Source organism: Mobula birostris, chromosome 5 (genome assembly GCF_030028105.1).
Source record: "Mobula birostris isolate sMobBir1 chromosome 5, sMobBir1.hap1, whole genome shotgun sequence".
NCBI lineage: Eukaryota > Metazoa > Chordata > Chondrichthyes > Myliobatiformes > Myliobatidae > Mobula > Mobula birostris.
In genome coordinates this window covers 203,442,302-203,469,144 of record NC_092374.1, presented here as the reverse complement: position 1 = coordinate 203,469,144, position 26,843 = coordinate 203,442,302, and the positions used below count along the sequence as shown (strand labels likewise).

General features: G+C 45.5%; 1 protein-coding gene across 1 annotated transcript in view; it reads right to left on the bottom strand.

Moving 5' to 3' along the window:
* LOC140198477 (uncharacterized) overlaps positions 1-26,843 on the bottom strand; it is an 89,659-nt gene that overhangs the window by 24,743 nt on the left and 38,073 nt on the right. The window contains 4 exon segments of the mRNA XM_072259563.1: positions 4,456-4,751; positions 6,892-6,989; positions 12,266-12,315; positions 12,317-12,828. Of these exon segments, the coding sequence (XP_072115664.1) occupies positions 4,456-4,751; positions 6,892-6,989; positions 12,266-12,315; positions 12,317-12,828 (956 nt within the window).

Genomic DNA, 26,843 nt, shown 5'->3' with positions numbered 1-26,843 from the left:
GGAGAGGGGAGAGGGGAGGGGGAGGAGAGAGGGGAGAGGGGAGAGGGGAGAGGGGAGAGGGGATTGGTGAGTTTTGATAACTTTCCTGTGTTTGAAGTGAAGATGGGTGTGGAAGCTGGGGAATTTGTTGAATTTTCAAACATCTACATTTCCGTCCTATCTAATGTTCTGCTGCGTTGTAAAACCGTCATTCATCGTTGTTCATATCCTGAATTCAGTGCTCTGCCAATCCTGTTGATAGATGTAAGAAAATTCAATCTACGGATAGGGATAGCGAACAGCCTGAATATCTCCTTCGCGATTCCCAATCCCCCTTTCACTCTCCACCTCATCTCCTTGCCTGTCCATCGCCACCTTCTGGTGCTCCTCCGCCTTATTATTTTTTTCCATGGCCTTCTGTCCTCTTCTATCAGACTCCCTGTTCTCCAGCCCTATATCTCCTTCACTAAATAACTTCGCAGCGCTCTGCTTGATCCCTGCCCCTCTCGGTTTCTATCACCTCGTGTTTCTTTCACCCCTCCCCACACACCTTTTAACTCTATTCCTCATCCTGCCAAAGGGTCTCGGCGCGAACTGTCTACTGGACTCAGCCTGGCCTGCTGAGTTCCTCCAGTATTTTGTGTGAGTTGCTCGGATAGCCAGCATCTGCAGATTTTCTCCTGTTTGGGGCTGAATATCTGCGCAGCTTCACGACGCAATACCGCCACCCGCTGTAACTTTCAGCTGGAGCAAATTCAAAGTGCATTTATTACCAACGTACGCATCTGTCAAGATGCAGGACAATGAAATTCATTTTCTTGGCAACGTTTACAGCAAATACAATCGAATTTTGTGAAGATAACCGTAAACTAAAACAAGCAATCAATGTAAAAGGGGACAATATCTGCAAATAGGCATAGAATAATAGAGCACTACAGCACAGAAACAAACCCTTCGGCCCATCTGTGCCAAGCTCTTATTCTGCCTCGTCCCATCAAACTGCACCTGGACAATAGCGCACCCATGCATGTACTTATCCAAACTTAAACATTGAAATTGAACAACTTCTGCAAGAATCTTGTTCTGCACTTGCACCACTCTCTCAGTGACACGTTCCCCTTCGATATTTCACCCTTCACCCTTAACCTCTGAACTCTACTTGTAGTCTAATTCAAACACAGTGGGAAAGCCTGCATGTATTTCCCCTATATATACTGTACCACTCATAATTGTGTATATCTCTATCAAATCATTCCTCATTCACCTAAGCGCCAGGGAATTATGTCTATAACTCAGGTCCTCGATATCCTTGTGAATTTTCTCTGTACTCTTTCAATTTTACCGACATCTTTCCTGCAGGAAGGTGACCGGAACTGCACCCAATACTCCAAATTAGTCCTCACCAATGTTTTCTCCCTCTGTTGTACTGCACTCCTCAGTGCACTAACATTCACCGTGTAAATCCTACCCTGGGTTGTGCTCCACAATGTGCAGCACCTCACTTGTCTGGATTAAGTTCCATCTGCCATTTTCAGCCCATCTTTCCAGCTGGTCCAAAACCAGCTGAATGCTTGGAAAGTCTGCCTGGTTGTCCACTACGCTCCAAACTTGTCATCTGCAAATTTGCTGATTCCGTTTACCAGAGTAACATCCAAATCGTTGAAACTGAAGACAAACAATTGTCCCAGCATCGATCCGTGCAGCACACCACTGGTCACAGGCGTCCTGTCAGAGACGCAACCAAACGGCAAAGAAATAAATTGTAGAGTCCTTGAAAGCTGGTCTGTCACTTGTGGAATTAGTTCAGAGTTGTGGTGAGTGGAGTTATCCATGTGAATCAGGAGGCAGGGTAAATTTATCATGAAAATATGAAGAACAGGAGTAAGAATTTATTTCTACGCAAAGTGAACATTGACAGCCGGACCAACATTGTCTGCCCACTAACTGTCCTTGAAAAAGTTGAAATGAGCGACCTCAGCTGCTGCAATCCGTGTGCCGTCATGCACTTAAATCAGTTTCTTAACAGTGACATAAAATGGTCAGTATTCTATTAGTAGATGAAGTGATTGGATAATAAACACGACCATTAATTATTGCAATTTACTATCCCAACTTCTACACCAAGTCAATGTGAAAATCACCATTGACCCATCAGTTTGCTGCCTCTCCTGTCCCTTTCCCTCGGAATCCTGGATTGTGCTGCTGTCACCGCTCCTCCCAGGTCGGTGAAGGTATCTAACATCGGAATCTGTTCACTCTCTCTGCTCCAATTTCCTTTTACCCCAGAAAACAGTTCCAGCTGATTAATAGATTGGCCGTTCCTTCATGGTCGTGGACTCCAGATCTGGCTGCCTAGCAACAATTTGGGAATTCCTTTACTATACAGCAAATGTTGATCTCCTGGCGATGCCGAGATTCTGTAAACAATAAATTTTTGGCTCAGTTCCAGTCGAGAGTTGCAGCATTTTGTGCCTGCTCTGCTGTACCCATTTCCACCAGCAGGAGGTGACCCTGCACCATGAAACTGACAGATCTTACGGCCAACACACATCAAAGTTGCTGGTGAACGCAGCAGGCCAGGCAGCATCTCTAGGAAGAGGTCCAGTCGGCGTTTCAGGTCAAGACCCTTCGTCAGGACTAACTGAAAGAAAGGCTAGTAAGAGATTTGAAAGTAAAAGGGGAGAGGGAGATCCAAGTTGATAAGAGAGGACAGGAAGGGGAGGGATGGAGCCAAGAGCTGGACAGTTGATTGGCAAAAGGGATATGAGAGGATCATGGGACAGAAGGCCCAGGGAGAAAGAAAAGGGGGAGGGGGGAACCCAGAGGATGGGCAATGGGTATAGTCAGAGGGACAGAGGGAGAAAAAGGGGAGTGAGAGAAAGAATGTGTGTATGTAAATAAATAACGGATGGGGTACGAGGGTGAGGTGGGACATTAGCGAAAGTTTCAGAAGTCAATGTTCATGCCATCAGGTTGGAGGCTACCCAGATGGAATATAAGGTGTTGTTCCTCCAACCTGAGTGTGGCTTCATCTTTACAGTAGAGGAGGCCGTGGATAGACATGTCAGAATGGGAATGGGATGTGGAATTAAAATGAGTGGCCACTGGGAGATCCTGCTTTCTCTGGCGGACACAGCGTAGGTGTTCAGCAAAGCCATCTCCCAGTCTGCATCGGGTCTTGCCAATACATAGAAGGCCACATCGGGAGCACCGGACGCAGTATATCACCCCAGCCGACTCACAGGTGAAGTGTCGCCTCACCTGGAAGGACTGTCTGGGGCCCTGAATGGTGGTAAGGGAGGAAGTGTAAGGGCATGTGTAGCACTTGTTCCGCTTACAAGGATAAGTGCCAGGAGGGACATCAGTGGGGAGGGATGGGGAGGTCGAATGGACAAGGGAGTCGCGTAGGGAGTGATCCCTGCGGAAAGCAGAGAGAGGTGGGGGAGGGAAAGATGTGCTTAGTAGTGTGATCCCGTTGGAGGTGGCGGAAGTTACGGAGAATAACATGTTGGACCCGAAGGCTGGTGGGGTGGTAGGTGAGGACAAGGGGAACCCTATTCCTAGTGGGGTAGCGGGAGGATGGAGTGAGAGCAGATGTCAGATCTACTTTTCTTTTGCTTCAACCCGATGCTCGGAGAACTAAAAATAAACGGAACATACTTGAAATCCGCAGCAGCTTTGAATCAGTTCGATGAGGTGTCATCGACGTGTATCGCCAACTCCGTTACTCCTTCCACTGATCCTGACTGACCTGCAAGTTTCCAGCAGGTCCCGGGGGGTAAATGTGTCCAAAACAGAATAACTGATTCCACGTGGGAACTCTCAGGATCCCAACTCCATGTTCCGCCTGTACAGCCAGCGGCCTTGCGGCGTGAACATCAAATTCTCAAACAGCCGATGGTTACTCCCCCTCTGTCACTTTTTCTCTCTCCTCGTGACATACTACTTCCATCGTATGTCTTGCCTACCCAAGATTCACTTTCACTTCGCTAACCAGCACAACTTGTCCGACTTCATCTGTTATCGGTGTGTGTGGACTTTAGGACCCGGGGGAGCCGGGGAGCTCAGGACCCGCCGCCCGCGGCTGCTGCTCAGTCCGCGGTGTTTCGGTTCCGTTGACGGATGTGGTGATCGAGTTAAAATTAATGGATCGATAATTCTCATATTGTGTTTATTTCAGTCTCCGCACATTTATATTTACACTGACTTACTCCTGACGCGTCCCTGGACCCGACCCGTTTACAGACTTGGAGCGGAACCAGAGCAGATTCTCAGCCACTGGTTTTCATGCCAAATCCAGAAGAATCGATAGAGTTTCTCCGTGAGTTTATTCCCAGTGAAGGTGTGGGGATGGAACTTGGTCTCCGCGTTGTAAAATGAAACTGTTCCGGACTCATAACTGAGATAAACTCCCACCATCCCGGGGATGGGACCGGCAGGGAGACGGGATTCAGGGGAGGTGAAAAATTTGATTACGTGATCGTGCCGCCTGATAATCCAGAATCCGGTCTCCGGACTCGTTCCAACCCCTCCCTTCCTCTCCACAGACACTGCGGCGACTCCAAGACCCCAGCCCCGATTCCCCGTCACCTCCACCTCCCAGTAATGTGTCCCCGATGTGAATCCCTCCGACCCCAGCACACAAAGCTGGACTGTGAACCTCTTCCCGGTGTCAGGGAGATCCCTGCAGGTCTCGGTCCGTCTCACACTCTTCCGGTCCTCAGACACCTCGAGCCCCGGATTCGCCGTTTCTACATCCAGGGTGACAGAGACTGTGGTGAGGGGCGGGGGAAAAGAGGCAGAGAATTAGCGCCTCCGAAAATCGGGGGGAGACTCGGGCAGCGCGGTCCCATTACCGGGGGCGTGGGGGGGGGGGCGGTGTGGGGAGAGCCCGCTGGGACTCAGGTACCATTACTACCTGACCAGCATCATTTTCCAGTGATTCAATATCAACTCTCACCTCCTTTTCATTTATGCAACTGAAAAAAATTTAGTATCCTCCTTATATTATTGGCTAGTTTGCGATCATGTTTCATCTTTTCCCATCTTGTGCCTTTTTGCATTTTAAAAACTTCCCAATCATCCAACCCCTCTCACTTTTGCTACCTTACATGCCCTTTCCTTGGCTTTTATGCCGTCCTTAACTTCCCTTGTCAGCCACGGTTGGCTCGCCCTGCTATCTGAGAACAACTTCTGTGGGACATATCTCTCCTGCGCCTTCTCCCCAGTACTGTTGATGCCATGTCCAAGCAAGATCCTGTCAAGCTCTGCCTTAAATACCCGCAAGGATCTGTCCTCCGCAGCTGCCTGTGGTAATAAATTCCACAAATTCACCACCCTTTGGCTAAAGAAATCAGAATCAGGTTTGTTATCACTGGGGTGGGTTGTGAAATGTGTTTGTTCCCAGTAGCTCTGTTCTAAATGGGCGCCGTTCTATCTGAGGCTGTGCCCTCTTAGCCTTGAATCTCTCACCATGGGAAACATCCTTTCCACATCAACTCTGTCTGAGCCGTTCAACATATGAAAGGTTTCAATGTGATCCCACCCCACCATACTTCTAAATTCCAGCCGGTACAGACCCAGAGCTATCAAATGTTCCTCAGATGATAACCCTTTCATTCACGGAGTCATCCTTGTGAACTTGCTTTGGACTTTCTCCAATGCCAGCATGTCTTTTCTAAGATGAGGGGCCAAAACCTGTTCACATTATTCAAGGTGAGGCCTCACCAGCGCCTTATAAAGCCTCAGCATCACATCCCTGTTCTTGTATTCTAGGCCTCTTCAAATGAATGCTAACATTGCATTTGCCCTCCTCACCATCGACTCTACCGGCAAGTGTCATAGTCCGGTCCGTGAAATCTGTATTCCGGTTCACAGTCCAGTCCATTGTCCCTTGCTCCAGGTTTTCCTATCTACCCTGTTTCTGTCTTGTTGAGCTCTAATTGAGTCAGCTGATGCTAGTTGGGGCTGGCTGCATAAATACCTCCAGAGACCAGGATTGTTCTTGTCCTTACTCCTTGGATCCCTTCCTCTGCCTTCTGTTTCCTCACCTGAAGCCCTGCCTTCTCTTGCCAGTAACTCTCGCCTCGCCTGAAGGTCTGTCTCGCCTTGCTTTGCCAGTAGCCTTGCCTTGTCTTGCTGTCTGGTCCTGGAGCCACCCTGTACCTCGCTCCTTTCCTGTCCCTTGCCTCCGCCCAGGTAAGCCAGGCCATCTTGCCATTACCTGGGGTTGGTTCTGTCCCTCCCTGCCCCTTGCCTCTGTCGGGTGGTGATCCGTGCCCTGCCCAGGTGGAGCCCAGCCTCGCCTCGAGTCTCCAGCCTCCAGACTCCAGCCTCGCCTCAAGTCTCCAGCCTCGTGCCTCCAGCCTGAAGACTCCAGCCTCGTCCTGCCTGCCTGCCAAGCCTCGTCCTTGCCTAGTTCTGGGGTCCGAGCCAGAGGCAAGACCCAGGTACTGGGTCCTTGTCCAATCTCTGGCTCAGAGTCCAAGCCCGGGCTCCTAGCTCTCTTGTTCAGTCCTGTTCCAGGTTCCTGGTTTTCCTGTCCATGTCCTTGCCATCCCCCTGTATCCTAGTCCTGTCCCTAGTACTTCAGAGCCTGTGTCTTGCACTTGGGTCTGTTCCCAGCCACCACCTTATGACAGCAAGTTAACCTTTAGGGTATTCTACACAAGGACTCCCATCTCAGATGCAAGACTTGCATCTCATATTTTCGGATTTTCTCCCCGTTTGGAAAATAGTCTGCACATTTATTTCTACTACCAAACTGTATGACCATGCATTTCCCACCATTGTATTTCATTTGCCACTCTCTTCCCCCATTCTCCTAATCTGTCCAAGTCCTTTTGCAGCCCGTCCTCAACACTACCTGCCCCTCCACTGATCTTGAAATAAGTAATGAACTCACCTACTTACCTTGCCTCCGCCTGTTCTCACTGAAGCCCTGTCGAGCCAAAGCCTTTCCACTCTGACTCAAGACTACTCCGACGACGACCGCTCCCGTGAGGAACACTCTGCTGGGCGGGACCTCTCTTTTATAGTGACTGGGATTCTAAAGCTCTTCGCCAGACCTGTGCAGGATGGCTTCTGTTGTGTCTGCTCAATACTAACATCAAATATTATTCTGAACTGAAGTTCACGAAGGTACGTTCACAGCCACGAAGCCAGTCACAGCTGTTCCACGAGCCTGTTACTTGCAGGCCACAGTCTCAATTCAGCATAATGACAAGTTCACCTTGCAGAGCAGTGAGCTGAACAATGGCCCGTCCCTCGCCTCTGGCCCGGACACATTGACCAGAAGACCATAAAATACAGGAGAAGAATTAGGCCATTTGGCCCATTGAGTCTGCTCCGCCATTTCATCATGCACGGTCCATTTCCCTCTCACCTTCAATCTCTTCCATTTATGTGCTGACTAATCAAGAATCTATCAACCTCTGCCTTAAATATACATAAAGATTTTGCCTCCACAACTGCCTGTGGCAACAAATTCTGAGATTCACCACTCATTGCCTAAAGAAATTCCCTGCTCATCTCCATTCAAAATGGACGTCCCTCTATTCTGAGTCTGACTCCTCTCGTCTTTGACTGCCTCACCATCCACTCTACCAAGGCCTTTTAACATTCCGAAGGTTTCGAGGAGATCCCATCTTACCCCCTCGCCACATTCTCTTAATTCCAATGAATACAGATCCAGAGTCATCAAACGCTCCTCATTTCATAAGCCTTTCAATTCCAGAATCGTTTTCGAGAACCTCCTTTGAAATCTCTCCAACGTCAGCACATCCTCTCGTACCAGAGGGCATGCATTGAAGGTGAGAGGAGGTAGGTTCCAGGGGGATGTGGGGTAAGTTTTTTTTTACTCAGAGTCATAGATGCCTGGAATGCGCTGCCTACTATGGTGGTAGAAGCCAACACACCAGAGGCTTTTAAGAGACATTTGGATCGGCACATGGATGTAAGGAAGATCGGAGGATATGGACATGGTCGGAGGGATTAGTGTTTGTGTGTTTTTGATTTCCTTTTCAGCTGGTTCACAAAACATTGTGGGCCAAATGACCAGTCCCTCTGTTGAACTGTTCTGTATTCTCTCCTTTCTTAGATAAGGGACCAAAAACTGCTCCAAATACTCCGTGAGGCCTCACTAGTGCTTTATATAGCCTCAACGTTACATCCTTTTATATTCTAGTCTTCTTGAAATGTATGCTAACATTCCATTATCCTTCATCACCCCCGACTTGAATTGCAAATTAACCCTCAGGGAATACTGCACAAGTGCCCGTGCACTTTAGAGTTTTGAATTTTCTCTCCATTTAGAAAATAGTCTGTTTTAATTTCTTCTGCCAAAATGCATGATGAGACACTCCAACACTTTATTCCATCTGCCACTTATTTGCCCATTCTCCTAATCTGCCTAAGTTATTCTGTAGCTCCCCTTCTTCCTCAGAACTACTACCACTCCACCTATCTTTGTATGGTACGCAGACTGGGCCACGAGTCCTTCATGGCACAGTCGTGTATTGGTTGTCACAACACTTTACAGTGCCAGTTACCCCAATTTATTTCCCGCTGCTGGCTGCAAGGTGTTTCTAGTTTCTCCCCATGACCACGTGAGTTTCCTCCGGGTTCTCTGGTTCCCTCCCACAATCTAAAAATGTACTGGTTGTAAGTTAATTGCTCACTGTACATTGTCCTGTAATTAGGCTTGGGATGAAATCGGGCGATTGCTAGGCAGTGTGACTCGAAGGACCAGTTCCAGGCTTTATCTCATAAAGCTTCTCAGTCAGGAGTGAGGAGAAAGGATAATGCTCCTCTGGGAATTTATTCCAATGAGGGTGTCTTAAGGTTGCGATGGCAGAGAGATTGGATTCAGAGTAGGAGTTCACATCGAACACGTCACCATCCCCCTCGGTGACCCAGAATCAGAATTGGAATGAGGTTTCATATCACTGGCAGATGTCAGGAAATTTGTTGTTTTGTTGCAGCAGTACTTTGCAATTCATAGTAAAATAAATTATTAAAATACTAATAATAAAATAATAAGTATGGGTTCATTGTTCATTCAGAAATCTGTTAGCAGAGGGGAAGAAGCTGTTTCTGAAATGTTGAGTGTGTCTTCAGGCTCCTGTACCTTCTCCTTGATAGCAATGAGAAGAGGGCATGTCCTGGGTGATGGATTCCTTAATTATGGATGTCAGCTTTTTGAGATGTTGTCTTTGGAAGGTGTTCTGGACACTGGGCAGACTAGTGCCACGATGGAGCTGGCTGAGTTGACAGCTTTCTGCAGATTTTTTCCGATCCTGCTCCCCCCAAACCAGACAGTGATGCAGCCAGTGAGAATACTCTCCACATTACATCTGTAGAAATTTGCCAGCATCTTTGGTGACATACGAAGTCTCTTCAGATTCCTAATGAAATCTAGCCACTGTCATGCCTTCTGTCAGGATACTGGAGCAGGTATCCAGTCACTGATCCAGTACTGTGCACATTGTGATATTAATTGAGTAACAAATCCTGAAGTGCAAACAAAGTTGGAGTCAAAGTTCAGGCAGAGATCAAAACATCCAGAGAAATCCAAAACCCAGAATCGGGAAACAGGCAGAGTCGATATTCAGATGGACAGAACACAAATACAAATGCTGGAAAGGCTCAGGAAAATTTACTGGCACAATCTGGCAACAAACAGGTGATAATACAGGACTGAAATACACTGAGCAATAAACAGAGAGGCAGATGATAGGTGGAGCACAATGAGACACAGGTGGCAGCAAAACAGGTAATAATGAGAAACAGGTAAAAGAGGCAGCACTCAGTAATACAGGGGCCGGAGCAGAGCAGGAGCAGGGACAGGAGCACATGCAAAATACAAAACTGACAGCTGGGGGAAACACACAAAAAGACAGAGTTCAACTGGAGGTACTGACACCTTCTTTGTAAATGCATCAATATTATACATCCGCAGAGATACTGACATCCAGGAACTTGAACTGGTGTCAGTTTGACCCATCCCTTCGGCTATACTTCATTTGGAGATTGAGGAGATTTGGTATGACACCAAAGAGAACATTAAATTTCTATAGATGTACCAAGGAGAGCATTCTGACTGGCTGCATCACTGTCTGCTCTGGGGGTGGGACGTTGCATAGCATCAAAATAAGCTGCAGAAAATTGTAAACTTATCAGTTTCATCACGGGCACTCGGCTCCCCAGCATCCAGGACCCTCAAGAAACACTGCCTGAAAAAGGGGACATCCATCACTCACGACCCCCATCACCCAGGACATGCCCACTTCTCCTTGGTACCATCAGGGTGAGGTACAGGAGCCTGAAGACACACACTCAACAATTCAAGAATAGCTGCCTCCTCTCTCTCTCATCAGATTTCTGAATGGGTATCAAACCCGTGAATACTACCTCACTACTTTATTTTTCTCAATACTTACTGAATTTAACTTTATATATTTATATATTTCTCACTGTAATTCAGATTTTATCATGTACTGCAATGTTGAGTGCATATCAACTAATTTCACGACATAAGCAGGTGGTATCAAACCTGATTTTCATCCAATTTATTGCCTCATCCTGAATGCAAAACAATCCAGCCTTTTTGACCAACCTCCAATTCGAGACCTTGCAAAAGTTCATGGAGACAACATTCACTGCCTTGCCTTCATTAATTTTCTTTGGAAACTTCCTAAAAACATCGACAAGATTGATTAGATATGATTTACCATGCACAAAGCCATGCTAACTATCCCTAATCAGTCCCTGTCTTGCAAATACTTGCATATCCTGTCCCTTAGAATACCTTCCAGTAAGTTTCCCACTACTGATGTCAGACTCACCGGCCTATATTTTCCTCATTTATTTTCAGAGCATTCCTAAATGACAGAACAGCATTTGCTATCTCCACAATAGGTGTATGGTGGAAGCAATCTCATTGTTTCTCCATGCAACATGAATCACCTGGACAATAAAAATACTTATGTCAGGTTGCTGGTTATTGACTACAGCTCCACGTTTCACACCATCATTCCGACAGTTCTGATCAAAAAGCTCCAGAAACTGGGCCTCTTATCTCCCTCTGCAATTGGATCCTCAACTCCCAAACTAGAGGACCACAATCTGTGTGGAATGGAAACAATGTCTCCACCTCACTGACAATCAACACTGGTGCACCTCAGGGATGTGAGCTTTGCCCTCTGGTCTTCTCTCTCTACACCCCTGACTGTGGCTAGGCAGAGCTCAAATGTCACCTATAAATTTGCAGCTAATACAACCATTCTTGGCAGGATTTCAGACGGTGATGACAGGGCGTACAGGAGTGAGATATACCAGCTCATTGAGTGGTGATGCAGCGACAACCTTGCGCTCAACGTCAGTAAAACCAAAGAACCGATTGTGGACTTCAGAAAGGGTAAGGCGAGGGAACACACACCAGTCCTCATAGAGGGATCAGAAGTGGAGACAGTGAGCAATTACAAGTTCCTGTTTGTCAATATCGCTGAGGATCGGCCTGGACCCAATGTATCGATGCAGCTACGAAGAAGGCACTGCAGTGGTTATATTTCATTAGGAGTTTGAGAAGAGTTGGTACGTCACCAAACACACTTGAAAATTTCTGCAGGTGTATTGAGGAGAGCATTCAAACTGGCTGCATCACTGGATACAACACAAGATAGAAATAAGCAGCACAGGGTGATAAACTTAGTCAGCTCCATCACCCAGGTCATGCCTTGTTCTCATTGTTAGCATCAGGAAGGAGTTACAGAAACTCAACAATTGAGGAACAGATTCTTCCCCTCAGGCAAACGATTTCTGAATGAACATTGAATCCACGAACACTAGCTCACTACTTTTTATTTCCAGTTTTGCACTAATTACTTAATTTCACTATCTGATATATATCCTTACCAGAATTAGGTTTTTTTTCTCTATCGTTATGTATTCCATTGTTCTGCTGGCGCAAAGTCAACAAATTTCACGACTTGTGCTGGTTATATTAAACCTCATTCTGATCCACATTCAACATGTCCCACCTCCCTGAGGTTCAGCTTGACTTCCTTCTACCAGTCAGCACCCCCGCCACTTGTCCCCCTTCTCCCGGCTCAGTGCCGGTGGACTGCAGGAGCCGGGGAGCTCAGGATCCGCCGCCCGCAGCTGCTACTGAATCCTCAGTGTTTCTGTTCCGTTGACGAATGTGGTGAACCAGTTAAAATTAACGGATCGATAATTCTCACATCGTGTTTATTTCACTCTCGGCACATTTATATTTACACTGACTTACTCCTGACGCCGGTCCCGGGACCCGACGCGTTTACAGACCCGGAGCGGAACCGGAGCAGATTCTCAGCCACTCGTTTTCATCCCAAGGCCCGAAGAAAGGATACAGTCTCTCCGTGAATTTATTCCCAGTGAAGGTGTGGAGATGGGACTTGGTCTCCGCGTTGTAAAATGAAACTGTCCCGGACTCGTAACGGAGATAAACTCCCACCCTCCCGGGGATGGGACCGGCAGGGAGACGGGACTCAGGGGAGGTGTAAACCCACATCACGTCATTAAACCGCCCGATGATCCAGAATCCGGTCTCCGGACTCAGTGTGAACAATCCCTTCCTCTCCACAGACTCTGCGGCGACTCCCAGACTCCAGCGCCGATTCCCCGTCACCTCCACCTCCCAGTAATGTCTCCCCGATGTGAATCCCTCCGATCCCAGCACACAAGCCCCGACTGTGAACCTCTTCCCGGTGTCAGGGAGATCCCTCCGGGTCCCGGTACATCTCACACTCTTCCGATCTTCAGACACCTCGAGCTCCGGATTCGCCGTTTCCACATCCAGGGTGACAGAGACTGGGGGGAGAAGCAGAGAATTAGAGAGTCCCCGGGGACCGGGGGGAGACTCGGGCAGCGTGGTCCCGGGACCGGGGGAGAGGCCGCTCGGCCTCAGGCACAGTCGGGTGGCCGACAGGACCCTTTCCCGGGGTTTTACACAAACACAGCGGATGGACAACCAACATCTTCCCGAGGTTTTTCCTCTTGGATAAAGAGCTGAGTTTTCCAGATCAACAAAGGCAAAATTCTGCAGGAACTTAACGGATCAACGTGTGCGGAGGGAAGTGACCAGGCCACGTTTCAAGTCCAGATCTTTCCTGCAGAATGGAAGGAAAGGGGGGGGGGGGGATGACCAGTAAAAACCGGTGTGGGTAGGCGCTGGGACAGCAACTGGATCCAGATGGGGATGGGGTGAGTGAATATTGGAGGGGTTTAAACAGGAGGTCAGAGAGCCTCTTCGGCCCAACACGTTTGTGCCAACCAACTTGCTTAAATGACATAGTCCCATTTGCTTGGCATCATACCAGTTTGTGCGAGGTCATTACAACTTGCATCCACTTTTGGAGTTTGGAGTTAAATTCCGGTGCTGTCTGGAAGGAGTTTTCTACGTCCCCCACCCCCATGACTGCGTGGGTTTCCCCGAGATGCTCTGGTTTCCTCCAAAGGTGTACCAGTTACTAGGTTAATTGATTATTGTAAATTGTCTTGTGATGAGGCCAATGATAAATACTTGAGTTGCTCTATCCACCTCGACAGCTTCTTCTGGCAACCTCTTCAGTTCCACAGAGAATGTCCCAGCCTGGTCCAGCCTCTCCTTATAACCCAAGCTCTCCAGCCTCTGTAACATCCTTGTAAATCTGTATACACCCTCTCCAGGTGAGTTACATCCCTCTTATAGCAAGGTGACCAGAACTGTACACACTGCTCCAAATGTGGCCGGACCAACGTCTTGTACACACGGAACAGGAAGTCCCAGTTCCTGTACTCAGTATTCTGACTGATAAAGGTAAGCACTCTAAACTGTGTCACAGTTTTGAAGGAACTATGTACCTGTGCCACTTGGACTTTCTGTTGGGCAACATTCTCCAGAGTGGTACAATTGCTATGTAAGTCCTGTCCTGGTTTGTTTCCCAAAGGACAACACCCCACATTTCCCTGAATTAAACTCCTCCTGCCATTCCTCAACCCATGAGCCCAGTTGATCAATGGCCCATTGTAAACATAGATAACCCTCTTCACTGCCCACTGTACCACGAATCTTAGTGTCAATCATAAACCTACTAACTATGTCACCTGCATTCTCATCCAAATCATTAAAATGAATAACAAACAACTGCGGACCCAGCAGCGACCCCTGCAGGTCACAGGCCTCCAGCCCACCGGGTTTAAGATTCACTTGGACGGTCATTTCAATCGGCAAGGCACAGAAGGAGTGTCACCTAATACCAGCCAATGGGCTGAGTGTAGATGGGTAAATAGATCAGCACACAGGTGATGGGTTGAAAGGCCCATTTCTGTGATGTACGAAGATGACTCTGTGACTTTCAATCAACTGAATGACTGAGACCCCACAGCCCTCTGGTGCAGAGAGTTCCAAAGATACACCATCCGCTCGAGGGTATAACCACCCTGAGGTAGTCAGCTCTGACCCTCAACTGCTTGACAGCGGAAACATCCTCCCTGTATTCCCTGAGATCTCCTCTCATTACTTTAAACAGGGGACAGAGAACACACAGAACAGTACAGCACAGGAACAGGCCCTTCATTCAATGTGACAGTGACTGATCGATCCCGGCATCAATTCCTCTTCTATGTCAGATATCAACAACCTCCATCCTCCGATCGTTCAAAAATTTCTCTCCCTCCACCTACCTATATCCAATAATCAGGCCTCACACAAACTGCTGGAGGAAGTCAGTGGGTCGAGCAGTATCTGTCGGGGAGAGGAACTGTCGACGTTTCATGTCAAAACGCTACATCAGGACTGAGAGTGGAGAGGGGAGATGGCTGGAATACAGAGGACAAGGGGGGTGATGAGACAGGAGTGACTGTGGACCAAGGAGTGGTGAAGAATGGTGGGCAGGTTATCCCAGGTCGGGGAGGGGTGAGGGAGTCTGGTCTCCAGTTGGGGGACACCGGGAGGTGAATGACAGATGGAGACTGACACAGAGAAACAAGTGAGAGGACGATGGAGCGAGGTTGCAGGATTGGGTGATGGACAGCGTGAGAAAGTGGAAAACAGGAATCCAAAGGCTGCCTTGTTTTGTAATCTTCTCAGTAACGGAGGTGATAATGGGAACTATTCGGGGAGAGATGAATGGCAGATGGAACCAGAACCGGATGGGAGAGGGGTGGAAGGCCTGTGAGTGAACAGTGTTTCTGGCCAGGAGGAACTACAGGCTACAAATGAATGAATTTGAATGAATCAAGGACAGTGGAAGCAGACAGACCAATTGTCTTTGCTCTTGCCATGAAGTAGAAGGAGACAGAGGCTGCCATAAAAATCTGTCCTCCATTTTGAGAACTTAAGTTGCTTGGCTTGATAAATGTTTTAAAGCAGAAACAATGCATCGGGTAATCTGCTGGGCTAAGGCTCATTTCCGAATAAGAAGTTATTTCTGATATGTTATTTGGCTGGAGGTTTGTAACCGCCGGGGTCTGTATCTGTTCTGCACGATTCGTGATGGTTACTGAAGAGAACAAAGAGCCATAAATTACCAGTTGTCATTTGCTGGCGAGAGAGCAAAGAATGAATGCTAAACACAAAATAATCTGCAGATGCTGGGGTCAAAGCAACACTCACAACAAGCTGGAGGAACTCAGCAGGTCGGGCCGCATCCTGACGAAGGGTTCTGGCCCAAAACATCGACCGATCTTTTCCACGGATGCTGCCCGACCTGCTGAGTTCCTCCAGCTTGTTGTGAAAGAATGAATGCTGATTTGGAGTAGAACCAATATGAATGTGTTAAAGGTCAGTCACATGACCCACAGCCAATAACACTGAAATGCAACATTTGAAATTGTAAGAAGTGAATACAAAAGCAGACGATTCGAGTGTTCTGGCTACATTGACTCTCTGAGAGCCACCATCGTGGATTTGAAATGCCCCACCGATGTTGAGATTCAAAACGGGACTATGAGGAACACAGGGCCAGCAGAGACTCTTTTTTTACTGGGATTACCTTTTCTATTCTGTGACTGTTCATGGAGGATCTGGAAAACTCAGCAGGTGACCCACAGGTAATCGGTTGTGCACATTCACATGTGCTTTCGTGGAGGCAATAAAGCTACTTGTTGCGAATTACAGATTCTTTCTGTGCCTCCCTGATCATTATTACTAAGGTTAAGATCCATGTAGCAGTGTGTATAGATGGAACTACAAGGTGGAGGGGATGCAGACGGGCAACGAGGATCTCTTTGTTTTCTTGCTTGCGATCCCACCCCCATCTCATTAGAACACGGGATGAAGTTGCAGAGATGCTGGCAGACATATTTGCTTGACAATTCACCACAGGTGAGCTGCTGGAAGACTGGAGGGTGGCTCAGGTGGTGCCTTTGGTTAGGAAGGAGCAGATGAGCAAGCTGGGGAACTCCAGGCCGCTGAGCCTAATATCAGTAGTGATAAAGTTTCTGAAAGACAGGACAGACAGCACTTGGAAAGGCAAGGATCGTCAGCACGGCATTGTACATGAAAAAAATCATGGCTCGGTGGAGGACTCCCGGGTCACCAGGAGGACGGTGACATAGGAAAAGGGCTCTCGACAAAAAGGAATGTAAACTGCCCCAAAGTCGAAATTAGACAAATATTTAGTATTGTATAACTTTCTCAATAAAAAGGGCAAGGATGGAGTCTGAATACAAGAATAAAAAGTCCGCTCAGAAGGCTGATCAATATATAAAGACGCAGCAAGAAGAGGGGCCTAGCTCCCCCACAGCTAGCCAGGACGGAGATAATGTGGAAGAATCGGTGAAACTGACTTTGATTCTTGGAGAGATTCGTAATTGCCGACCGGGTATCAACAAACAGCTGGAAGACATTAAAGGAGAAATAGGAAAAACTGATCTGAGGTTAGATGAAGCCGAAGCGAGGATTGTAGGGACGAGGAGAGGCTGCAAAACACAGAGGAAGTGACAGGAGAAATGCTGAAGCTACAAGAGCAGCTCCAGTGGAAGTTAACAGACCAAGAAGGCAAAATGTGAGGATCCATGGAGTCCCCGAAGGAAAACCTGGATTGGTGATTCCCTTCATGGAGAAGCTGCTTAGAGAGAACCTTGAAATACCAGACCCAAAAGACCGACAGATAGAAAGGGCTCACCGCATGTTAGCACCACACGCCCCGGCAGATGCCCAGCCCAGATCAATTCTAGTCAGATTTCTCAGTTACAGAACAAAGGAAGAAGTGCTTAAACTGGCATGGCAAAAGAAAGGCCTTATGTGGAACAACTGTAAAATCAGTTTGGACCACGATTACGCACCGGGAATCCTTGCCAGACTGAAGGAATACGCGGAAACACAGAGGGTCCTGAAGGAAAACAACATCAGATTTCGAACCCTGTATCCAGCTCGGCTAAGAGTCTTTTACGATGAAGGGACAAAAACCTACGCTACAGTGGAGGAAACGCAAACAACAGGAATTCTGCAGATGCGGGAAGTTCAAGCAACACACATCAATGTTGCTGGTGAACGCAGCAGGCCAGGCAGCATCTCTAGGAAGAGGTACAGTCGACATTTCAGGACAAAGGGTCTCGGCCTGAAACGTCGACTGTACCTCTTCCTAGAGATGCTGCGTTCACCAGCAACTTTGATGTGTGTTGCTACATTGGAGGAGGCAACGTTGGATCTGGCGGTTCGGGGACTACCCATTAAAGTTATCACCCATCCAGAGTCATTACTGAAGAAGATACAGAGAGTGTAGAATAATTGAGGAATGTCTGAAAAGAGTAAATTGCACTTAAGGTAAAATAAAAACTGATAATTGAAAATAATCTAGACGGAATAACTTGAATGATAGCAATATGGTCGAGACATAAAAAGGAGAGGATTCTCTATGACTGTTCATACTGCGGAGGGCCCTCTATCACAGACTGGAGATAGGGGTTATCCCTCTGAATTGAGGCGGGTCAGTGCTCAGGCCTCACTGTTGGAAGTCAGGAAAATTTTTCAAGTGCTCTTTGTTCAAAAATGCCTAGGGTTTGGTTTTATGTTCTGGTTTATTCTTGAGGAGGGATTGCTTACTGTTCGTTTAGTAGAGTGTTTTTTTTCTAATAGAGAAAAATGCAAATTGAACTGGTAAAAATAATTTCCTATAATGTAAATGGGGTTTTGAATCCAATGAAGAGAAATAAGATTATGTCTAAATTGAAAAAAGAGAGGGCACAAATAGCCTTCCTTCAGGAAACGCACATGAGCCAATCCAAACATGCAAAATTAAAAAGAATGGGCTTTAAGCATGTATTTTATTCATCATATAAATTGGGCCACAAAAGAAGAGTAGCTACTTTAATATCAAGTGCTCATAATTATGAACATATTTCAGAGACTAAAGACAAGGATGCATGATTTGTAAAAATTACAGGAAGAATAGAATGTACTGAAATGCCTTCTATTAAATGTTTATGCTCCACCAGGTTGTGAATGGTCATTCTATAGACACATTTTTGACCTAATGGTCAGCCCTCAAGGGCAGTAATCTGCGGAGGGGATTGTAATATTAGGTTAAACCCTGCATTAGATTCTTCAAGAACAGTTATTCAGAATAAACCTCTGACTAGGAAGGTGAATCTATTGATGGAGGAACTGGGAATTATAGATGTGTGGAGGGAATTACACCCCACTAGTAAAGACTATACACATTATTCTTTCCCTCATTCAGCTTATTCAAGGATAGACTTTTTTTATATATATTTAACATAGATAGATTCAGGATAAAAGAGTGTAATATTGCAGCAACTGATCTGTCGGACCATAGTCCAGTCTCTATGTCTCTAATTCTGGAAAGGAAAATGAGGAAAACACTATGGAGGTTAAATTCACATCTACTCAATAACCCGAAAGTAATGGAGAAATTAAGGGGAGAAATCAAAGAATACTTGGAGCATAATGACACGGGAGAAACATCACCAGTGATCTCATGGGATACATTGAAAGCTGTACTCAGAGGGAAAATTATTTCCATTACTACTCACATGAAAAAATTCAATGAACAAAAACTAGCAGAACTTCAAGGAAAATTAAAACAACTTCAAGTTGTAGATAGCAATAAAATTAGTTCTAATTTAAAACAGGAAATTAAGAAAGTGCAAAGTGAAACTGATGATATATACAGATTGGAAACTCAAAGAAACTTTCTTTACCTGAGACAAAAGAATTATGAAGTAGGAGGAAAATCAGCTAGATTATTAGCACATAAGTTACGTAAACAACAAGCAGATAATATAATTCATAAAATAAAGAATCCAAAAACAAAGCTTGTGGAGAATACAACTGGAAAATAAAAGAGAGTTTTGAAACATATTATCGAGAGCCGTACTCTCAACCCCGGGCCTCCAACGAGCCCTGTATAGACACTTTCCTGAATACTTTAGATCTACCCAAGCTTATAGATTTACAAAATGAATGCCTATTAGAACCAGTAACTGCTAAAGGACTGAACGCAGCCATCTCTAGATGAAAGGTCGGAAAGTCTCCAGGCTCTGATGGGTTTACCTCAGAGTGGTACAAATCGCTGAAGTCACTGTCAGTTCCATTATTACTTAACAACTTTAATTGGATCTTACAGAGAGGAGAAATTCCACCTTCCTGGAGAGAGCCGATTATCTGAGTTATTCCTAAAGAGGGTAAAGATAAACTAGAATGTGGTAATTACTGGCCAATCAGTGTTCTTAATTTGGACTACAAATTATTTACATCTATATTAGCTCATGGACTGGAAAAGCTTCTACCTGGCCTCATCCACTTAGACCAGACTGGATTCATTCAGCAAAGACAAACTCAGGACAACATAAGGAGAACTTTACATCTATTAGAACAGGTTATTAAGAACGGGACAGAGACAACGGTAGTGGGATTAGACGCTGAGAAAGCTTTTGATTCAGTTGGTTGGTGTTCAGGAAAGCTTTCTAAATCAATATATAGAGGGACCAACTAGAGGGGATGCAATATTGGATCTCCTGTTAGGAACCGAGTTAGGACAAGTGACAGAAGTCTGTGTAGGGGAGCACTTTGGTTCCAGTGAAGATAACACCATTAGTTTCAACTTGATCATGGACAAGGATAGATCTGGTCCTAGGGTCAAGGTTCTGAACTGGAAGGAGACCAAATTTGAAGAAATGAGAAAGGATCTAAAAAGCGTGGATTGGGACAGGTTGTTCTCTGGCAAAGGTGTGATCGGTAGGTGGGAAGCCTTCAAAGGAGAAATTTTGAGAGTGCAGAGTTTGTATGTTCCTGTCAGGATTAAAGGCAAGGTGAATAGGAATAAGGAACCTTGGTGCTCAAGGGATATTGCAACTCTGATAAATAAGAAGAGGGAGTGGTATGACATGTATAGGAAATAGGGAGTAAATAAGGTGCTTGAGGAGTATAAGAGGTGCAAGAAAATACTTAAGAAAGAAATCAGGAAGGTTAAAAGAAAAGATGAGGTTGCCTTGGCAGTCAAAGTGAAGGATAATCGAAAGAGCTTTTACAGGTATATTAAGAGCAAAAGGATTGTAAGGGATAAAATTGGTCCTCTTGAAGATCAGAGTGGTTGGCTATGTGCGAATCAAAGGAAATGGGGAGATCTTAAATAGGTTTTTTGCATCTGTATTTACTAAGGAAACTGGCATGAAATCTATGGAATTGAGGGAATCAAGTAGTGAGACCATGGAAACTCTACAGATTGAAAAGGAGGAGGTGCTTGCTGTCTTGAGGAAAATTAAAGTGGATAAATCCCCGGGACCTGACGGGATATTCCCTCGGACCTTGAAGGAGACGAGTGTTGAAATTGCAGGGGCCCTGGCAGAAATATTTAAAATGTCGCTGTCTACAGGTGAGGTGCCGGAGGATTGGAGAGTGGCTCATGTTGTTCCGTTGTTTAAAAAAGGATCGAAAAGTAATCCAGGAAATTATAGGCCGGTAAGTTTAACGTCGGTAGTAGGTAAGTTATTGGAGGGAGTACTAAGAGACAGAATCTACAAGCATTTGGATAGACAGGGACTTATTAGGGAGAGTCAACATGGCTTTGTGCATGGTAGGTCATGTTTGACCAATCTCTTGGAGTTTTGCGACGAGGTTACCAGGAAAGTGGATGAAGGGAAGGCAGTGGATATTGTCTACATGGACTTCAGTAAGGCCTTTGACAAGGTCCCGCATGGGAGGTTAGTTAGGAAAATTCAGTCGCTAGGTATACATGGAGAGGTGGTAAATTAGATTAGACATTGGCTCGATGGAAGAAGCCAGAGAATGGTGGTAGAGAATTGCTTCTCCGAGTGGAGGCATGTAACTAGTGGTGTGCCACAGGGATCAGTGCTGGGTCCATTGTTATTTGTCATCTATATCAATGATCTGGATGATAATGTGGTAAATTGGATCAGCAAATTTGCTGATGATACAAAGATTGGAGATGTAGTTGACAGTGAGGAAGGTTTTCAGAGTCTGCAGAGGGGTTTGGACCAGCTGGAAAAATGGGCTGAAAAATGGCAGATAGAGTTTAATACAGACAAGTGTGAGGTATTGCACGTTGGAAGGACAAACCAAGGTAGAACGTACAGGGTTAATGGTAAGGCACTGAGGAGTGCAGTAGAACAGAGGGATCTGGCAATACAGATACAAAATTCCCTAAAAGTGGCGTCACAGGTAGATAGGGTCGTAAAGAGAGCTTTTGGTACATTGGCCTTTATCAATCAAAGTACTGAGTATAAGAGCTGGAATGTTATGATGAGGTTGTATAAGGCATTGGTGAGGCCGAACCTGGAGTATTGTGTTCAGTTTTGGTCACCAAATTGCAGGAAGGATATAAATAAGGTTGAAAGAGTGCAGAGAAGGTTTACAAGGATGTTGCCAGGACTTGAGAAACTCAGTTACAGAGAAAGGTTAAATAGGTTAGGACTTTATTCCCTGGAGCGTAGAAGAATGAGGGGAGATTTGATAGAGGTATATAAAATTATGATGGGTATAGATAGAGTGAATGCAAGCAGGCTTTTTCCACTGAGGCAAGGGGAGAAAAAAAACAGAGGACATGGGTTTAGGGTGAGGGGGGAAAAGTTTAAAGGAAACATTGGGGGGGGGCTTCTTCACACAGAGAGTGGTGGGAGTGTGGAATGAGCTGCCAGATGAGGTGGTAAATGTGGGTTCTTTTTTAACGTTTAAGTATAAATTGGACAGATACATGGATGGGAGGTGTATGGAGGGATATGGTCCCCGTGCAGGTCAGTGAGACTAGGCAGAAAATGGTTTGGCACAGCCAAGAAGGGCCAAAAGGCCAGTTTCTGTGCTGTAGTTTTTCTATGGTTTCTATGGTTGGGTATTCCTATACAGAGTGTCAGGAAGATTCGGCTTTCAAGAGAAGTTTATTAAGGTAATCCAGACTTTATATGACAGCCCTACAGCTCGAATTAAGATCAATGGGGACCTCTCTCTTTTATTTTAGAGGGGGGAACTAGACAGGGATGCCCAATTTCCCCTCTCCCTTTTGCACTATATATGGAACCTCTTGCCCAACTAATAAGAAAGAGCGAAATTGTAAAAGGTATCAAGGTGGCAGGGATTGAACAGAAGGTGGCGCTATTCGCAGATGACATCTTAGTCTATTTGAGTGAACCAGAAAAAGCACTTATAGGATTGTTTACACTGTTGGATGAGTTCAGGAAAATATCAGGTTATATAATTAATGTAAAGAAAACGCAGGTTTTGTCCTTAAAATATACAGCATCCAAAAAACTGCAGGATACATATGATCTTGAGTGGGAAGCTGAATCATTGAAGTATTTAGGAATAACCCTGCCAAAAGATCTTTCAACATTGTCACAGGTAAATTATGGGCCATTAATTTCAGAGATAAAAGCAGATACGGTATACAGAAGTGAAATCTTATCCCTTTTTTAAGTTTAAATTCAAGGATAAATACCATACAAATAAATATTCTCCCTTGGTTACTTTATCTTTTCCGGACTTTACCTGTGGAGGTGGATGATAATCAATTCAGGGAATGGGACAAATGGATTTGCCGCTTTACCTGGCAAGGAAAGAAACCTAGAATCCGATTTAACACCTTACAGTTAGGAAAGGAAGGAGGAGGTATGGCACTTACTTGTTTGAGAAATTATTTTTATGCTTCACAGATAACCCCTCTGTTATATTGGTGTAATATGGCTAGATGGAAGGAAATAGAATTTGGATTGATTGACAGCTTTCCTCTACAGGCCTCAATAGTGGACAAAGGATTGATGGCCCAATTGGAAAAGATTAAAAACAGTTGGATAAATCTCACATTAAAAGTATGGCAGAAGGTGGCGAATTCATGTGGAATTAACAACATGTTAAAACTTTTCAGATGGCGTGCTTATCAAACCAAATTTCTTCCCAGCAGAGGAGATAAAAAGATTTGAACCTTGGATAAAGAAAGGTCTGACAACCTACCTCACATTCACACGTAAAAGTGTATTACAAAGTTTTCAATCCCTGCAGGACAAACATGGCCTAGAACACAATGACTTTTTTTTTCGGTACCTTCGAGTACGAAATCATGTTAACCAGAGTTGTAGATATACAGACTTATCAACAGTAGAATTAGAATTTTTCCAGATTCTGAATTTGGCTTACAACTCAATACCAAGTAAATCAATTTCTCGATTATATAGTGCCCTCTCTCACACCAAAAATGAAAATGTACGTTAAAGAGAAGTGGGAGAAAGAAGCGGGGTTGGTACGTTCAGAGGAGGCTTGGGGGAAAATATGCAGCTTCCAGTGCTCTTCGACTAACTCTTTGATTTGGAGAGAACATTGTTGGAAAAATATTATAAGATACTTCAAGACCCCATACCAGGAAAAATATAAAGACACAAACGTTGCGTGTTGGAGAAGGTGTGGCTCCAAGGAGGCAAACATTTCCATATTTTTTGGGATTGTCCTAAATTAAGTTCATATTGGGAAGGTATTCACAAACAGTTAAGGTATTCAAGACTCAGATACCTCTGAACTTTGAAACTCTCTACTTCGGGGATGTATTGTTTCTGGAACAGAAGGTAGATATAAAGCTGCTGCAGGCCCTTTTAGCAGCAAGTAAGAAATCAATCACCAGAAAGTGGTTAAATCCAACATCACCTACATTAGAAGATTGGCATGAAATCATTTTGCAAATATTTAAAATGGAAAAGATGACCTATTCTCTGAGAATTCAAAAGGAAAAAATTTTATCAAATTTGGAATAAATGGATTGAATTTATAACCCCACAGTGAGCAGACTTTAGATGACTCTCCGAATGGTTTATACTGTTCGTCTCACCAACATAGTAATAGTGTTAATGTCAGCACCTTTGGCTCGAATGTTTAACATAGAACAAAGAACATGGAATAGTACAGCACAGTACAGGCCCTTTGGCCCACAATGTTGTGCCAAACCCTGCCTCCCATATAAGCCCTCACCTTAAATTCCTCCATATACCTGTCTAGTAGTCTCTTAAACTTCACGAGTGTATCTGCCTCCACCACTGACTCAGGCAGTGCATTCCACGCCCCAACCACTCTCCCAGTAAAAAACCTTCCTCTAATATCCCCCTTCAACTTCCCACCCCTTACCTTAAAGCCATGTTCTATTGTATTGAGCAGTGGTGCCCTGGGGAAGAGGCGCTGGCTATCCACTCTATCTATTCCTCTTATTATCTTGTACACCTCTATCATGTCCCCTCTCATCCTCCTTCTCTCCAAAGAGTAAATCCCTAGCTCCCTTAATCTCTGATCATAATCCATACCCTCTAAACCAGGCAGCATCCTGGCAAATCTCCTCTGTACCCTTTCCAATGCTTCCACATCCTTCTTATAGTGAGGCGACCAGAACTGGACACAGTACTCCAAGTGTGGCCTAACCAGAGTTTTACAGAGCTGCATCATCACATCGCAACTCTTAAACTCTATCCCTTGACTTATGTAAGCTGACACCCCATAAGCTTTCTTAACTACCGTATCTACCCGTGAGGCAACTTTCAGGGATCTGTGGACATGTACCCCGAGATCCCTCTGCTCCTCCACACTACCAAGTATCCTGCCATTTACTTTGTACTCTGCCTTGGAGTTTGTCCTTCTAAAGTGTACCTCCTCACACTTCTCTGGGTTGAACTCCATCTGCCACTTCTCAGCCCACTTCTGCATCCTATCAATGTCTCTCTGCAATCTTTGACAATGCTCAACACTATCTACAACACCACCAACCTCTGTGTCCTCTGCAAACTTGCCAACCCACCCTTCTACCCCCACATCCAGGTCATTAATAAAAATCACGAAAAGTAGAGGTCCCAGAAAAAAATCCTTCTGGGACACCACTAGTCACAATCCTCCAGTCTAAATGTACTCCCTCCACCATGACCCTCTGCCTTATGCAGGCAAGCCAATTCTGAATCCACCTGGCCAAACTTCCCTGGATCCCATGCCTTCCGACTTTCTGAATAAGCCTACCGTGTGGAACCTTGTCAAATGCCTTACTAAAATCCATATAGATCACATCCACTGCACTACCCTCATCTATATACCTGGTCACCTCCTCAAAGAACTCTGTCTTGTTAGACACTATCTGCCCTTCACAAAGCCATGCTGACTGTCCCCGATCAGACCATGATTCTCTAAATAACCATAGATCCTGTCTCTAAGAATCTTTTCCAACAGCTTTCCCACCACAGACGTAAGGCTCACTGGTCTATAATTACCCGGACTATCCCTACTACCTTTTTTGAACAAGGGGACAACATTCGCCTCCCTCCAATCCTCCGGTACCATTCCCGTGGATAACGAGGCCATAAAAATTCTAGCCAGAGGCTCAGCAATCTCTTCCCTCGCCTCCTGGAGCAGCCTGGGGAATATTCCGTCAACTCCGGGGACTTATCCGTCCTAATGTATTTTTAACAACTCCAACACCTCCTCTCCCTTAATATCAACATGCTCCAGAACATCAACCTCACTCATATTGTCCTCACCATCATTAAGTTTCCTCTCATTGGTGAATACCGAAGAGAAGTATTCATTGAGGACCTCGCTCACTTCCACAGCCTCCAGGCACATCTTCCCACCTTTATCTCTAATCGGTCCTACCTTCACTCCTGTCATCCTTTTTTTCTTCACATAATTGAAGAATGCCTTGGGGTTTTCCTTTACCTTACTCACCAAGGCCTTCTCATGCCCCCTTCTTGCTCTTCTCAGTCCCTTCTTAAGCTCCGTTCTTGCTTACCTATATTCCTCAATAGACCCACCTGATCCTTGCTTCCTAAACCTCATGTATGCTGCCATCTTCCACCTGACTAGATTTTCCACCTCACTTGTCACCCATGGTTCCTTCACCCTACCATTCTTTACCTTCCTCACTGGGACAAATTTATCCCTTACATCCTGCAAGAGATCTCTAAACATCGACCACATGTCCATAGTACATTTCCCTGCAAAAACATCATCCCAATTCACACCCGCAAGTTCTAGCCTTATAGCCTCAAAATTTGCCTTTCCCCAATTAAAAATTTTCCTGTCCTCTTTGATCCTATCCTTTTCCATAATAATTATAAAGGCCAGGGAGCGTTGGTCACTGTCCCCCAGATGCTCACCCACTGAGAGATCTGTGCCCTGACCCGGTTCGTTACCTAGTACTAGATCCAGTATGGCACTCCCCCTAGTCGGCCTGAACACATACTGTGACAGGAATCCATCCTGGACACACTTAACAAACTCTGCCCCATCTAAACCCTTGGAACTAATCAGGTGCCAATCAATATTAGGGAAGTTAAAGTCACCCATGATAACAACCCTGTTATTTTTGCACCTTTCCAAAATCTGCCTCCCAATCTGCTCCTCTGTATCT